General features: G+C 42.2%; 1 protein-coding gene and 1 long non-coding RNA gene across 2 annotated transcripts; both read right to left on the reverse strand.

Annotated features, from left to right (window-relative positions):
- On the reverse strand, positions 1-3,038 carry LOC126874435 (uncharacterized). Its single transcript, XR_007692794.1, has 2 exons — positions 813-3,038; positions 1-749 (listed from the first exon to the last, which is right to left on the reverse strand). It is a non-coding gene; the product is annotated as an uncharacterized LOC126874435 (long non-coding RNA).
- A 1,610-nt stretch (positions 3,039-4,648) lies between these two features.
- On the reverse strand, positions 4,649-9,493 carry LOC126874431 (uncharacterized). Its single transcript, XM_050636496.1, has 5 exons — positions 9,274-9,493; positions 6,051-6,228; positions 5,825-5,979; positions 5,508-5,621; positions 4,649-5,187 (listed from the first exon to the last, which is right to left on the reverse strand). The coding sequence occupies exons 1-5, from the start codon at positions 9,291-9,293 to the stop codon at positions 5,016-5,018; spliced, it is 639 nt and encodes a 212-aa protein (XP_050492453.1). The 5' UTR covers positions 9,294-9,493; the 3' UTR covers positions 4,649-5,015.
- Between the last annotated feature and the right edge of the window lie 7,732 nt (positions 9,494-17,225).

The raw sequence follows: 17,225 nt of genomic DNA on the forward strand, positions 1-17,225 counted from the left end.
ATACAGGGTGGTTGGTAACTGGTGGTACAAGCGGAAAGGGGGTGATTCTACGCGAAAAAAGAAGTCGAAAATATAGAATAAAAATTTTTCGTTTGAGGCTTTGTTTTCGAGAAAATCGACTTTGAATTTTCGCTCGGTACGCGTGCACTTTATCACGTCTCGTTATAACGGATCTCACTGTAGATCGTTGTCTCGATGGAAAAGTTAAAAAAAAAGAAAAAAAATCACCCCCTTTCCGCTTGTACCACCAGTTACCAACCACCCTGTATATGAACGTACTCCCTATCATAGCTTCTTTTGTTGTATTGTAACACTGTAAGAGTGAGTATCTGAATCAGCATACACTATACTTATATCTATACCTTCATTTATCTCAATATATTTATCTATTACAAATTTATTCACGCTTTATTCTATGAGTCAACCTCAACAATCAGCAACTGACGCATAGGTAAAATAACAGATAGGCAAAGGATAAGCGGAATGAATGAAGCGTAACGACCAGAATTTGTATAGGAAGATATTTAGAGACAAAGAGGAAGAATAACCAAAGAATCGATACAGCTGTCGTGTTACCGTATTATGTTCAGTTTTAATCAGTTTTAACTTTGTCTCTGTATATATCAAGTAAAGCCAAGTTCAATTACTTGACCATCAGCCTGAGATAAGTAAGTAGGTCTGCAACTTAATTCTATTATTCTTCACTTTCGTCTTATTCTAAGCCGTAGAATCTCGCTTCTTCGCTTACCCTACGAAAATAAAGCTGACGGTGTATTTTTTTACGCGCTCTTTCCACTCCTTTCTCTACTTACCATTGTCGATCTTCCTTCAATGACTCGATGCCTTTTCCGCCCCGTGTCGTAAGAGGCGTCGCGTTTGAAACGTTTTCAAGAGCATCGAAAAGAACGATAAATCCGATTATACGTGCCTTTCAAGCAGGTGAGCACAAGAGCTGACGAGCTCGGCTAAATGAAGTACAATTACGAGTTATTCTCGTCGCGCAGACGTATATTTGCCTGGGGGAAATGCACCATACAGCTCATAACGAACAACCGAGCGCGCCACGTTACAGTTTTGTGCAATATAATGAGAAATAATACCGTTGCATTTCTATAATCGTTTCCTCGTTTCGCAACGACTTTCCGTTTTGCGACACGAACCGTTGTTCACTGTCTTCTCCCGTTGTTCTCCTGAGAATACAATTTATGTTCTCTTTTAGTTCTTAGCGCACTAAGGTGTGGTGTTCTATGGTGGCTTCTTTCCAATTTCTTACTTCCATGTTTCCATTCTTTGTTTTTCACGTCCACAGCAGCTTCTCTCTTCCCTTAGTCTATGGCTTTGCAAAAATCCCTATCGATTTTGCGATTGTTGTCGCATTGCGTGCAAATTTCAAGTTTTACGAGAATTCCATGTCGATTTGTAATTCGATAAAACGATCGACGAAACAACGATCACGCTGTGTTTGGTTAAATGCGAAGCGTTCGGCCAACGTCTGACAAGTCTTATTTAACAACACTCGTGGTTAATAGATTCTGTCGAACGAAATCGACCATTTAATACGCAATAGAACGCGATAGGAACGAAAAAAGATCGATAATCTTTGCAAAGTAACTAAAAACCACCGAGAACACGTTCTGCGTGATTTCGTTGGTATTACGTTTCTTTAGGTTATTTTCTTTCTTTTCGCTTTTTCAATAATCCACGCGTTTATATCACAAAGGCCGCGATAGACAAAAGCCAAGCTAATTATTACTAACTGCTTCGAAAAATACTTTTTTCCTGAAAAGAATTCCTTACAGAATTAATACTTATCGCCACGAATAAAGTATCATATATCGATCATGCCATCAAGGATTGATATAATCGACACGTGAAAATCCCTAGCTAGAGAAGTTGCAGTGAATAACTTTTCGGAACGACTGGCGACACGAGATATTTGAAACTTTCTAACGTTCGGACAAGCTCGAGAAACGTTTACGCAATTTCCTTCCGGCAATAGCCTTACTTTCGATCGTCCTCGACTATGTCGTACTCGATCGAACAGAAAGGTTCGGGACTGATAACTTATCGACGTTCTATACTTTTGCATACATCTTCTCGATCGCGTTAGAAAGCGCAGTGGCGTTAAAATGGCTCGGAACAGCAATTCTTAACCTGTCACGAGGTCCTTGCTCGCATAGTTTTGTGCAAAAAGTTGTACGGGTTACTAACGTTATAACGTTTAATTTTCGAGGATTTCAAGTTCCAGTTAGATGTTGGTGGCTCGTGACGACAGAAAAATTATCCAAAGGGGGTCCGTGGTAGACAAAAGGTTAAGAACCACTGGCTTAGGAGAAGGCGCCACGTACACAGATGAGAAGCACGATCGTTATTAGCGTTGCATCTGCCGCAGCTGCAGCCGCCGACTTCGACGACATTATCGAAAGGTCAACGTAGCACTGGTCGTCTCTGGACACGAGTTACGAATATATGCATGGCGAGGTGCACTTTTAAAAGTCACTTGCACGTGATGCGCCAAGTAGGCTCTTCGGTCACGTAGACGTGTAATATATTCGATCTTATAATAGCTGTTTATCTCGGTAATTGGTAATCGATGGAAGAAAAAACACGCCTGCCAAATATCTTTCACAGTGTGTGATAGTTGAAACTAGCAATTGAAAAAGTAAACGTTAAAACGAACGATACGTGAAACTAAAAAAAATTGATCGTCGTCGTGACGATTTTTATAATCATTGCGAAACCTATAAATAAACGCGCTGTGTAAACGAAGAAGAAAATAGATTCTGTTGCCGAATTCGCCGATTTAGGCGCATACGTTACATAACCTGCAACACTGCCATGACAGGAATCGATCGAGACCTACAAAGTCGAAGTCGGTTAAGCCGTTTTGAAGTTGCAGGGCCAAACGACGAACATACATCGAGGCCAAACACGATACTCTCCTCCTATCGTAATTTTGCCAGGGTAAAAAGCTTTTAAATATTAAAATAAACTGGCAATTTTCCCTGGTTCGATATTTTTGACACTCTGAATAAATTCGACACTTTGTAATTAGAAAACTGGTTGTTTTATTATACGAGAAATTCAATTAACCGAACAACAGTTTTCACACGTCGAAGACTTTACTGTATTATAGCGATACGTTTCCAGAGGTTAATGTAACAATGGAAACGGTCGTGGTTTGTCTATATCGGTCGTGTGCCGTGGTAGAGGTCGAGTGAAACGGGAAATTCTTAACGGAATGTAGTCCCAGTCAAGGATTACCGGTGAATAGGACATCTATCATTCGCGATTCTTAATTAAATGCCATCGACTCGAAGATACGTCTAGTTTTTTATTTCTTTAAATAGCGTTCATCGACGGCAAACAAATTTTTAGCTTAATAACGTAACAGTGTACGTAAGTAACAGTAACAACTAAAATTAGAACACTCGTAGCTATTCGAACATAAACACTACACATTACGTTCCGAATATAAGCAAACTTTCTAAATATTTCGCTAGGATATTCCAGAGGTCGAAAACATTTCTTATTTTCTCGCGTTTGCAAGATATTTTTTACGGCAAATTAAATCGTAAATTAGAAGACAACGAAACAACATTATCGATTATCCTCGAATAATAATACGCGTTCAAGTCTAATTGTGTACGTAAGGCACCGTAAAGAAGTCTGTCACTGATAAAACGATATGTCATTGAAACAATCATTTTTCAGATATTTTATTCAAATGATCGGCAAGTGTATGAAGTACGTTTTAAGAAAAACAACTTCTCCCGGCGACATTTCTCGATTTCTCGATTTCTCGAGTTCGCTTCTCAACGTCCTCCCGTGTTATCAGACCGGTGACGCGACTCGGATGGTCTTTGCGAGTGAAATGCTTCTCGCAAAGGCTTCAAGGCCGACGAGATACTGCCTCTCACTTTCCTACCTCTCGCGTATACACAACAGAGCCTGGTCGAGTTCGCCTTTCGCCCTCTCCTCTCTTCCTCCTTTTCGTCTTCTTCTTCTCCCATTCCATCCACTTCCTTTCCATCTCTCATGTTCTAGTCGTCTTTCTACCGATACGTTTGATTTTCTAGCTCCTTTGTATTTTTCGACGGTATATCCCGTTTGCTTTCAAAATTCTTACCTTATGCGTAGTTTACGCTCCAAAAGGTCATCATTCTTTCAGGTCATAGCGGCTGCGTGAACATGGCTAAATTAACAAATATATTAAAGGGGAAGACCGATAGAAGTGGAAGCGGCAAAATGATGCGACGAAGACGAATCGTCGATGCCAAGTGTGTTCTACAAACATGACGGTTGTAAGGCTGTCGGTTGCTAGCGGCGAGATTTCAAAGTTTGGGAGTGGTGCACGCGCGAGATGTATAAAAGATGAGAATGCGAGAGTGCAGATGGAGCACGCCCTCGACATTCCAAAGTCGGTGGTTGGAATTTCTCCTGCTTACATCGCGCACCATTCTCGCGGCTATGTAAATACGCCCGAAGGAAAGTAACTTACGAGATAAAGATCGTGGCGTTAGTTGTCGATTCCTAGACTCGTCAAGGTTAGTCACATTGTAACGCTCACCAGATCTCGAAAATTCCAATTCGAAATCCATCACGTTACACCCGTTAATTAATAAATTATGCACGTATTTTCCAAGTGTTTGTTTCTAGAAATTTTATTGTTATTAATTTACATTTATACAGTAAGTACCTTGAGTATTCGGTGAATGGCAGCCTCCTTCTATATACATGTCATAGTTTTCGAAATGTACTTTTAGTACGCAAATGTTACACGAGTATCTGGCGCTTTTCTTTTGCCGCGCGTTCAGTTGTCGCGTTCTAATTTTTCAAACGCGGATTATAAAAGGGAGACTTTCGTTGCAAGTTTCGTGTGTTCGTCCGAAAGAAGGGAAAAAGTTCACGCCGCTTCGAACAGATCGACGTTGGTCGCTGCAATCCTTTTAATTGTTTCGTTCCGCGTTCAAGTCAAACAAAGCTGGAAACTCGCATCCCTTTCTACTATCCATTTATCCTCTGCGATAAGGTTTCGGTTTCACTTGCACCTCCTCTCGTTGGGTTTCCTCCACCTCTTCTTGCAAAGGTTTGCTTCCCCTGGATCCTCCGAACCTGCCGCGTCCCGATGATTTCGCTTCGTTCGCACCGCTGGCGCTGCTTTTGCTGCGGCTGTGCGTGGTCGCTCTGAAAATCAGAACATTTCATTATTCGTCACCCACTGAACAATCATCTTCCTGCTCCTCGTCTTATACCAAATAGCCATAAGCAAACGTTTGATATTTTATATTTCTGTAACTTTGTTAACTTTTTCGTTTCGAGAAAGTTGTCCTGGACGAACCGTAATAACCTTAAACGTTAAAGATGACGTGACTGCTGTCTTAAATATCATTGCCTTTTTTCCCGTTATTTGCTCGAATAAAGTGCCATTAATATACACGCAAGAGGTTAATGTAAAGTCGTGTGCTACGATAGAAAGACTATTAAAAATTCTGCGTCATAGTTACTTGGATTTTGGTGTTGTCGATTCCGAGGCGGCTTGCGTACCGGACGTTTCTCGGTGCGAGGGTCCCACTTGAGCTCTTCTTCTCTTTAACGCGGCTAAGAGATCCTGGTTCGACCTTGAAACCAACCAAGCGATATTTTTCGTTATCTTATTCGAACAGTATATTCGTTGCCCGAATTGATGGAAAATTTCAAAATTTCTATCTCGCCAGAAACCATCGGCGAATTCTAATCTACTGATCGATGCTCCAGCAATCGAGATCCCGCGCTGTTCCACCGTAACACGCTCGAAATTCTAGACAATGGAAGTTGCGATTACCTGAAAGGTCTGACACCGCCGCGAACTTTCTTCGAGGATTCGGTGGTCGTGGTGGGAATTTCTTCCTGCTGATCTTGATTATCGTCGAATTCCTCGTCGCCCTCTTCCTCCACTTCCACCGGCTGCTCGACGGCTTTGGCGGTGGTCGATTGCGCCTGCAAAGAGAGAGACAGAGCACGTTTATCGGTTCGGTTCGATGGTTCGTTCCAAACGAGCCGCGACTCACCGGCGCTGACGATTTCCTTCCAACGTTTACTCGTCCTCGCGAAGATAATAGTCCACCCAGTCGACCAGAATTCGATCTAGCCGGTGCAGGGGTCACCGGAGCTGCCGGCTCTTCCTCGTAATCGTATTCCTCTTCCGCTGATCTGACCACGGCTATCAGACAGCTGACCACCACCAATCTACAAAGCAAACACGTTGTAAATACAACAGTTGTTACTAGAACGTACTTGCCAGTGCAAAAATCTCGCCAATGATGAAAATTCTGTTACTGTACTGTTACTGTAGCGAAACAGCATAACTGAAACGATGATGATAGATTTTACGGATGGCCGTTGTTAACACTTTACCGACCGATAGCCGATTAATCGGTTTTTGTCGCCGACGCTTACTAACCGATAGCCTATTAATCGGCTTTTTGTCGCCGACGCTTACTAACCGATAGCCTATTAATCGGCTTTTTGTCGCCGAACAGTAATTTGTTATTTCGTACTAAAGGTACCTTACTCAGTTGCGTCAGTTGCGTTGCTTTGTAAGCTCCCACAGTTTTATACCAATTTGAAAAACTTACCGTTCGCGATGAACGAAAAGAATGGTATTGGAGAGTCTAAACCGAAACAAAGGCAGCGCCTGGGCTGCCGGTCGGACGTGCGTATGCTGTTGAACCGCTAGGGGTCGGTAAAGTGTTAACGTGGATCTAAACTATTTTGCAATGTTGCCAATGTTTTCTATTCGCTCGTATCAGTGGATATTCGTTTGTTCAGTGTTGTCGCGTGTTGTACGGATACGATTGCCGAGTCGGCATTGGTCCATTGCATAGAACGACTGGTTCAACGTCGATACGTGTTTACAGATATTTTACAGGCGAATTGATTAGGTAGAGTTAAGAATTTGCCATTTGCCGAGCAAACGATTATATTTTAACGCCAGTTTGGCCTAGTTACCACGATAACCGTGCACTGCAAGTGCAGCAGAATCTCGCCAAGTTGAAAAGCGAAGATGTTGAGTGATAGTGAAAGGAAGCGCGATGATCGTGCACACGGAGGATAGCTCAGAGCTAGGAAACGCTTTCGTTCCTGACGAACGCCAACGAACTGAATAATCGATCTCGCAGCTGCTCTCGTCCACTTCCTAGTCGGCGACGCTCTCTATCTTTTCGACCATCGAGGCTCGAACAGCTGCACGTAAACGTGCAAATTTCTTCTTACCAAACTATCGATATTTATGCAACCTTTTATTAGTCGAATATTTCAGCAAATTCTTATTGGAACACTGCGAACATTTGTAGAAATTCGTATGTATATATAAACGTTCTAACGTTTCGTACGAAACCGATCTAATAGGATGGTTCGATCGAACAAGAAAGAGAAGCTTGCTGAGCGTGTTTTAATAAAAGTTCTATCCCCGAAAGGAATCAGGTTGGTTCCGCGACGCGTTAACGCGTCCCTCGCAGGATATCGGACTCGTCGGTCGTACAACTTTCGCCAAGGATCGAAAATAGAATCCGAGGACGTTACTCGTCCTCCCGAAGGAGGGGAATCTGGTGTGTGCACGGGGATCGTAACGTACGATCGGTGGACAAAACCGGCGTGCGCCGGAGAGCACGATACTCGCATGCTTGTCGTTGTAGATCCGCGTATACACCAGCTGGATCGTGACCTGTGACATTCACGTACGAAACTCACTTTCTCTGGCTTGGCTCGTGCAACTCGCGCTACTCCCAGCATTTGTCGCCCCGTTTCGAGTACGAATCACGCGAGTACGTGAGACGGCTGACAAATGTCACGGGAACTAGCCGAAACCCGTGGCCCGCCTCTACCTCTAAAATAACATTCATCGAAAAATCGGTGAAACTCGATCGCCTCTACATACATATGTATACAGGGTCCGACCGAATAACGAACAGCACGTAGGAATCGGGCACGAGGTGATTCCTTATGAAACAGAAGAAAATACGCCTCCGTAAACCTTCTTGGAAAACTTAGGCCAAGTTGGCTGAAGAATATAAAACAATGGGCTTTTCGTAACACGATTTCAAAGTAGCCGAGAAATTTCAACTTTTCTCGCATCAACAGAGTAAAACGTGATTCCACGGTCAAAGGATTAGGTGTTTCGTGCTTTCTCGTGTCGGGCCTTATCCTGACGCAATTCTATTGCTCGCTCCAGCAACCGTGATCGCGGTTGTGACATAACGTTACGGTTGTTCGTTTTCGTGGTTACTTGGAGAAAAATATGAAAGAACGATGTTAGTGCACGTTCTTTCGTCACGTACGGCGAGAAATTACACGCAATCAAAATTTCGATGGCTTTCAAAAACCGTTGCGTAAGGTGACTCGTCTTTTAACTGGTCTTGCCAATGTAGCGATAGACGATGCACGTAGATAAAATGTCAAGGGAAAGCAACGGTAACTGAGAATCGAGAATAACTGCGCGAGACACGTTGCGCGATCTTTGCAATTCTGATTCGTTGATCGATTATAATATTGTAAGAGAAATTTTGGTTTTTCCGTTCCTTTTTTGGAGTCCCTTATGCCGAGGATTCGAACTCGCGACGCGTCGTTTCCAGTTCTGGGCTTTAACGAGCGTAGCTGGCTGCCTCGCCACGTTGATCGATTATTATTATTATTATTATTATTATTATTATTACTACGTTTTAAATGGCCGTGTTTTCTAATTGATTTCCTGGTTGAGAACAGGATCGGACGGTCTATCAGCGTTTGCATAACGCATTTCTCTATTCTTTTATTTATTACTCGCTCGCTCTGTTTGCACTCGCGTGGCGATGGAAATTCGCTCGAGCCTGATTTCAATGATCACTTGCGACAGATACCGAATACCAGGGGGCTTGAAACGTGTAGCTCGTTTAACTACACCTTTCGAAGGCCTTGATTCAAAGTGGAAGTCGAAAGGATCACCGATTCAATCACTGTCTATCGTAAATACCCGTAATCCGTAAATGTCGCTGTATCCAAACATTTGCAACGTCTTGCGCAAATTTCAAGCCAGGCTACTACTCGGAAAAAAGGACGTGACACGACGATCGAAGGAAAATATACAATTTTTGAAAGATCACTGCTCGAGAGAACAGGAAATTTGAGAAAATACTCGTATTATTCTACGTGGAATCGTAGCACTGGTCACGGGGAAAGTGCAAAGATTCGCGCGAGCAAAGTAAAAGGCAAGAGTGAGCTATTCGCGTTATATTGGATCGCGGATGGAATACTTACGCGAAAATCGCGAACTTCATGGTAGTGGTTGGTAGATCGACGAAATGATGATGAACGAACGAAAAGCTGGTTCCGGAAGCTGCCCTGCTGCAACGCGTGCAACGTGGAAACGTGGATCGGACTGTTACCACGGGCGCGAAGCCGCGAAGAATGAATATCGTGTAGAGGGAACCGAAAGCACACCACTGCAATCGCGGAGGCTGTATACTTTGGAGTGCCGAGTCTAGTTTCCCCTTCTCTCTATATATATATGACTCTCTCACTCTCACTCTGGCACCAACCACCCGTGGCCGAACCCATCCACATCCACCTATCGTGCATGCGACTTTGGTATATCCTGAGCCAGCGAAACACGCGATATCCACGCGATATCCACGCCATTGCCCACGCGCTCGTCCAATTTCGGTTAGAATCCTCCTTCGAGTTACACGAGCTTCTCCTTCGACCCTTCCTCGCCGATAAATACGACATTTTTCAAAAATTCGATACTTTACGCGAGCAGAGTCTCGTAGAAGAATCGAACTTTCACGCTTTCAAAGCGTGAACTTGGAACGTTGATCGAGTAACGTCTCGCTGGAAAATTGCTTTTCCAGGGCTAGTGAATCACAGTTTGGTAACACGAAGCCGACTGAGCGAACGATTGAGCGGCGATCGAATCGATCGTTCCCCGAAACGAACGAATCGGTCCGCTTAGGACGTGTTTTATAGTTAGATCGAGCGTAAGCAGTGAAAGTGAACGACACGGACCTCGTACCTGTTCGTAGGCAAGAATGCCAGATATCCTGCTATCGTCCCCTGAGTCCTGACTTTGTTTTCCTTTTACGATTATCAGCTTATTATTGCTCGTCGAAGAAACTTCTACTATTTACTATTACTTGCAATGGTTTGTCATGACGCTTGCCTCCATTGTGTACGTTCTTTCATTGTCGTAACGCGTTTCAAGTACATATCGTTCTGAACGAAATTGAGAGAAACGTTGGGTAACAAAGGCGAAGGATTGGAAAGACAGCGTGCTATTTTTAACTTGATTCCACATAATCCTTTGTGTGGAATCGACGGAAATTCATTCGAGAATATGGTGAGAGGTCGTAAATTTCCAAGAGGCTAAAGAAAGCCTCCATGGTCTTGTTGGCTAGACACAACGATTATCCTTGAAATTCCATCGTGTCGTCCGTAGAGGATAAAGTTATCTGACAGAGAAATTATTAACGGCAGGAAGCTCGACGTTGTTTAGTTCGCTTGTTATTGCAAAACATATAAAGAACACGATTTTTTCGTTTGACTTTTAGAGTTTCTTTCGATTTTGCACGTGACTGGAAATTTACTAACCTCTTAACCGTCCTGTCCATGCGATATACGTTAATATTACGCATATTATAGTTAGTTCTACATATTATAGTCACTATAGTTCTATCCTGCCAACGAAATTTCAAAATGTTTCCTATAACGCAAATAATATGCTCATAAAAATGTCGATTATTTTCGCGAGTCACTGTATCTATAACCTAATAATTCTAGAAGGAACAATCTGCATCTACGAAAGGTAGCACCGTGTCGGCCTTCCTTCGATTTGGCTCGTGAATCGCTTTGTTTACCGATAAAATCAATTCCAGACAGGTCGCTGTTCGAACTCCTCTCGGCGTCGTCGCGGTTGGAAAGATATTCAGGATCTTCCGTGTGTAAATGTCAAGAGGTGTATTGCGGCAAGTACAATTGCGCGTTCCACATTTCAGCTGGCATTCGATACTATGTATGCGAGTATGTACGTCGAGCTACCGTAATCCTCTTAATTCTTACAATTAGCATACCAAGGTGAAACGATCCACGTTCTTTACCAAGTCAGATTCTTAATTTTTTAACACTTTCACGACGTATCGCGACGGGGCAACTATTAAAAAAATATAGCGACGCGCTATTACGTGTCGCTATATTTTTTTTGCTTTCGCGGTTACGCGATTTTTTGTGTAAAGGCTTCTTATCGTTTCGCAGAATTCTGTCGCATCTCTCTTTAATTTAATATTTTTTCAATATTTTGGTACACCCGAATTCTATTCGTTCAACGTTCCGTAAACAAAATCGAAGCGATACGAAAAAGCGTTCCACGTTCTCTCCTAGAAATCGGTCGGCTGTGTGTCGAGCCGACCGACTCGTATCGTTGGTAAAACTCGTGCTGTCACCTCTCGGCGATGTTCAGCAGCGTTCGAAAGGATTTTGCGATCCAAGGATTTACCATCTTTTCAGGATCGATCAAACGATCGAACCGAATCGATTGTGCGCTCGCTTACTTCATTTCGTTGTTTTCTGCACGATCACTGCCACGCGAATTTTGTACATTTTCATATATTTGCCCCGAGAACAAGGATATATTGAGATATTTTGTACCATGACATTTAATTCTTGCCAAATATTATATCGTTCTGCACATATTACACAGTATGAGCAACCAGTTTATGTATTACTTACATGTAATAAGTATTAAATAGTCCCACCGAATAAATATTTTGTAACCTCTTCGTTTATTTTGAAAACGATGTAAATCCATTTTCCTTTGATTCGAAATATCGAGATATTTGTATCTCCGTTGATCGTCAAATCCAAATAAATTCATTATAGCTTCGAAAAGGTTTATTGAGAATTAACTATATCTTTTTTCATGGTTATGAATGAATTTACGCCATCTTCAAAATGACTGTATCGTACAATTCGTGAAATTTTGATTGATTGAAATTTACGTTTTATGCTTTAATCCACTTTCGCTTATAAATAAGAGCAGAAAGAACAAAATGCTCATGTTTCGTTTCAACATTTACTTATTTACCGTAACAGAATGCTTGTAAGGTTAATGTTAAGTACATTCTATTTTTTATTTCGGTGTTATGTAAGGCAATAAATGCATCGTATCCTTATATTTCCCACGTGTAATCGGTCTAATGTTATTACTATGTGAAGGTGTTAACGCGATGTTTTCAAATTTTTGCTATTTCCCCGGATCGATCGATGATAAATCTGGAGTTCTAAATTTGTTCTCCTCCATTTTACAACAAAATTGTACATGGGGCACTTCTGCGGATTACAGGCAACCTGTTCCCAATTACACCACTTTCTAAATGAACGATCGTACATCAACTTCATCGATGATCAACGAGATTTCGATCGATCAAAACAAACGAATATTTCGAAATTGAACTTATAAATTGCATATAAATATTAACGATATATTTTTGCAAAAAATTTTGCAATGCATTTGCATACGTCATTTTCAAAATAGTCGATCCTTGTATTCTCAGATCTCTTTCCAACTTCTACTTCGTAATCGAGTTTCGTGCTTAACCGTATCAATGAAATTTCGAAGTGTTTCGTACAACGCTTATAGTGTATTCGTAAACACGTGTATACAAGTGTTGGAATACTTTCGTGAAGCGACGTTTCCAGTCTCGTCGAAAAGAATTTCGGAAGGACGACGGAAATGGCGGCAAAAGGCGAGTGCCATTGAATTTCGTATTCGGCTTGGGCCGAGCAGTAGCGCCATCCGGTAAAGTAGCCGCAACGCGAACTAAAAGAGTCGAGGCTCTTGTCTGTCACTTGTTGCATCGCCGTCGGCCTGACGTTCGTCCGCTCCGGGCCCGGCGTGCCTTTACCGGTGCACTCTCGTGATTTTTTATCTCCCACGTTCTTTTCTTCCCCTAACATAGCTCACGCCGAATCGCCGTATTTCTCTCTCGACAACGGTGCCAGTTATTCGTCAGAACTTTTTTCAATCAGCTACTTGTCAGTGTCGCGTGTTTTTTTTTCATCTCGCGTATCCTTGGATGTTCGTCGAAGTTTGCTGCTCTCGCACCAGTGTATCATTTTCCTTCATCATGGTGAGTAAACGATCTACGTTGATAGAGCAGAGGAAAATATCTCCTACTGTACATATATACATATGTAGACTTATTATTATTTCTTTTTTTATTTTTCTTATTTCTTATTTATTTTCCTTTTTGTATTATTTCTCTTACATTCGACTTTGTATATATTGCTTTTACTTTAATTCGATCCACGTTGGCGCGTAACTTGGAATATTCAAACGACACGAGCGATTGTTATCGATAGCCTGGATATCTTCGTTGATAGGAGGTCTATTTTAAAAAGCTTACTTTTCTGATTCACTAAGTATACTCGCGCAGGTGAAAGGTGAAAGAATGTGTCGGAGGTATACGGCAGGTTGTTCGTATTCACGACGAATCTCGTTGCTCCTTCGAAAGAAGGGAGCACAATGGCTGCGTAGAGTTAGGTGTGATCACGCATGTATGCACGCTTTATCTTAAATCGTCTCTTCCTCTTCCATCTCCTCTATCACTGAAAATAATTCACGTTTAGCTCGATTCGATCGGAAAGATCGAAATCTCGCGAGCTGAGAAACTCGAGTTCTCCTCTACGTCTATAACACGTATGTACGTGTATCGGACGTGTTTGTCGAACGCGTTTCGTTGAACTTCGTAAATGCTTAACTCGTGTGCCCCTATATCTGTTGTTCAGCGTTGCTCTTTGGGTAGTTCCTTTGTTTCCTGGTCCGATACCTCTGTACTCGGAACACGATGGACGCTGTACTACGTCCATTTCTCCGCTCTTTCTCTCTTCCATCTATTTCTGTTTCTCTCTTTGCCTCCTACTCCTCCTGTTTCGTCTCATTCTCGCAAGCAACTCGAGTACGGCCGTTCTCTAGAAACCAGTTTCCAGCTGTCAGCGTCCAGTTTCACGTACGCGCGATATACCTACCTACGTGTGTATATAGCTACATAGATATGCGCGATATATATATATATATATATATATATATATATATATATATATATATATATATATATATATATATGCAATGATTTTTCGTTTCTCGATGCACACCGCACGAGTGCAGCAATCTCGCTGACCCACGGCAACCTCCATTGCAACTTTCGTCGAAGCGGTTGCTGCATCAGTTTTTCGCTCGCGACTTATTAGATTAGATTGCGGACTTTCGTGCATATTATCGAGTTGATGTTCGCAGCACGCAGTTTCCGTGTAGATTTCCAGATTTCCAAAGGAAAAACTAGATTTACGGAAATAATCACGGTGCTAAGGAGATTCCAAAATCTTTTACAGAATATATTCGCGTAACATATTCGCGGAAAGTCTCTACAATACTTACGCAACTAACTACATTTCGCACTCTAAGATTTTCTTTTTCAACTAGCTCTTTGAATTTGAATGCTATGAAAGTTCGAGTTCTATGAAACCAATCGTAAATCTTCGAGCAAACAATGTGGACAGACGGACAGGCAATTTGGAAAGTTTTCGCCGAATACCTGTAACTAAGAATGGTTGAACGCGTCCGAGGGGATGGCGGTTTGGCCTCGTGTGATTCGTCCTAATCTCACATCTTCAACGACCATCTGCTCCTCCGCATACTTTGCTTTCCTTCGCAGCTCCCTGCAGCCAGCCATTCCTATCTTCTTGATTTCAAAGAACCGAGACGTTCCTCTGGCACAACAGAGAAAGCAGAGGCTACGAGTAGGTATAAACACAACGGTCGAAGACACGGTATTCCCCCGGTACGAAACGAGAACGATCACGACGACTACGGCGGATTTAAGCCTCCGACACTTGAATCACAGCTCCCTCCCTCTATTTCTCTGTCTCGTTCTTCTTACAGCGCCCTTCCTGTACGTGGTACAGCCGTCTCGCTTTTATGAATGAATTCGAGAACGTAAAGCAGAGGCTCACGCATCCGCCTATTTTGGTGCAGACGCGCGCCCTTCGACTTTCGTTAGGGGAGAAAATTATTTCGGTCGAGGCGAGCTCTTTCCTCCGACCGCTGTTTTATCCCGTGTCGAACGACTAACCTTGCTGTATTATTTTCGCGCCCAGAAATGCCCATTATCGAGAAAGAAAGTTTCATTGCATCGAAATTTCGTACGAGGAGCTAAGCAGTGCACGTAATCGACGTGAGTTACGTAAGGCACTGGCTCGGTACCTACGACAGGCAAGTAGCGAGGAATCTATTGGGTTGGAAACTAAGTGATTGACAGACATTATGATAGACAGTGTGAAGTCATTAGGTGATAGTGACAAAATCCGCAATCACTTAGTTGCCAACCCAATAGTAACTTGCCATGCGCGAACACCGAAATTTAGAAGTTGATATTTACATTTGCGTTTATAAATAAACCACGAAAGTCTACTTCAATCAGAAAACAATTCCCGGAGCAGATATACCATTTAATTAAATCTTACTTAAGCAGCAGAACCTTCGTGGTAAAAATTAAAGACACATACTCTGAAGTTAAAGACATCAAGGCAGGGGTTGCGCAAGGAAGCGTTCTAGGACCAATTCTATACACACTATACACGACTAACATACCAACAACTACCAATAGCAAAATACTGACATTTGCGGACGACACAGCTGTACTAGTCAGGCACACTGACCCTGCAACAGCAGTCACATTACTACAAGAACATATCACAAAAATAGAAAAGTGGCTTCAAGTTAAACAAATTAAAGCAAACCCCGATAAATGCAACCACATTACATTCACACTACGAAAACAGATACCACCAAACATTACACTGAACGGCACGCACATAATACAAACAATGCAAGTCAAATACTTAGGACTCCACTTAGATACACGATTCACATGGAAACAGCATATTAAATCAATAATAGACAAGATACAGATAGCAAGGAGACAAATGTATTGGTTAACAAGTCGAAAATCCAAACTAAGCATAGAAAATAAACTAAAAATATACAAAACGATCAGAAAACCAATTTGGACGTACGGAATACCACTTTGGGGAACAACAGCAATGAGCCATATAAGCAGAATAGAGACAATCCAAGCTAAAATTCTTAGCTCAATTGTAAACGCCCTATGGTACGTTAGAAACGAGGACATACGGAAAGACCTTGGAATACCAACGGTCAAGGAAGAGATTAGCAGATTCGCAAGAAGGTACAGAGAAAGAATAGCAACGCACCGGAACCGGCTGGCAGCGGAAACGATCAACACAAGCATAGAAAGAAGACTAAAAAGGAAACACCCAGCAGATCTCATAAAGGATATATCCTAACAAACACGAAGATGCTACCCCATTGGGGTAGCCACCCACATGATAATCAAACAGCTAAAAAATTCTACCAAATGTTCAAATTGGACAAATTGTGAATGTGAAATATTAAATAAAAAAAAAAAAAAACATTTGCGTTTATAAAACCAGGACGTTTGTTGATTCTGTAAACACGAACTATTGTTCGGCATATTTTTTGAAAAAGGAAGGAATTTCCGAAAGACCCGTAGCACGTGAACGTGATCGTTAAGATTTGTCTTTCTGTCAGATATCAACAACCAGTAAAAACCTAAAAAGTTGTGGTCGGGCCTTAAACGTTCGGTAACAAGTTGCCTGCTCGTTACTTGCCGTTTGATTGGTCGTGGCTGGACCAGACTCGAGAGTTGTCGACTTCAGGCTGAGACCTAAGTCTAACTTGCACCGTTTTCTTTATAACAAACTACAAGATATCGCGAGATTGCAAGCTTATTAGTATTAATTGTAACAGACGGTGCACGTGTCCGAATATTACCGCGAGTAACCTTGTTCGAAAGAAATTCGAAGGTATCGGGAAGAGTAAGGAAATTATAGGCGGAATGGGCGAGAATACGCGTGCCTCGTGGTGCACGAGAGCGCGTGTCTACGCGTATTATCCAGCCAACGACGTTTCCTCGCGTAATTGCACGTTTCAACTCTATAAATATTAACGAAGAGTGGAAGAAACGATGCTCGTCTAGACGACCAAGCCTCGAACCGTTAACCGAGACATAGCGAGAACGTTTGCCGCTTTCTCGCTCGCTTCTATAAGAAGCTTCCATTCCTTCCAGAAAAATGCTCACACTCACGCACGTTCCATGTGTGCATACGTACATAAGTAG

Source organism: Bombus huntii, chromosome 16, assembly GCF_024542735.1.
Source record: "Bombus huntii isolate Logan2020A chromosome 16, iyBomHunt1.1, whole genome shotgun sequence".
NCBI classification, from domain to species: domain Eukaryota; kingdom Metazoa; phylum Arthropoda; class Insecta; order Hymenoptera; family Apidae; genus Bombus; species Bombus huntii.

Excerpts from the sequence above, each read along its gene's own strand:
- LOC126874431 (XM_050636496.1), bottom strand. The coding sequence starts at position 9,293 with ATGAAGTTCGCGATTTTCGC. Across the intron at positions 5,622-5,824 it reads GGCGGTGTCAGACCTTTCAG|GTCGAACCAGGATCTCTTAG; the intron begins GTAATCGCAACT and ends GTTGGTTTCAAG. Across the intron at positions 5,188-5,507 it reads TCGACAACACCAAAATCCAA|AGCGACCACGCACAGCCGCA; the intron begins GTAACTATGACG and ends TCTGATTTTCAG.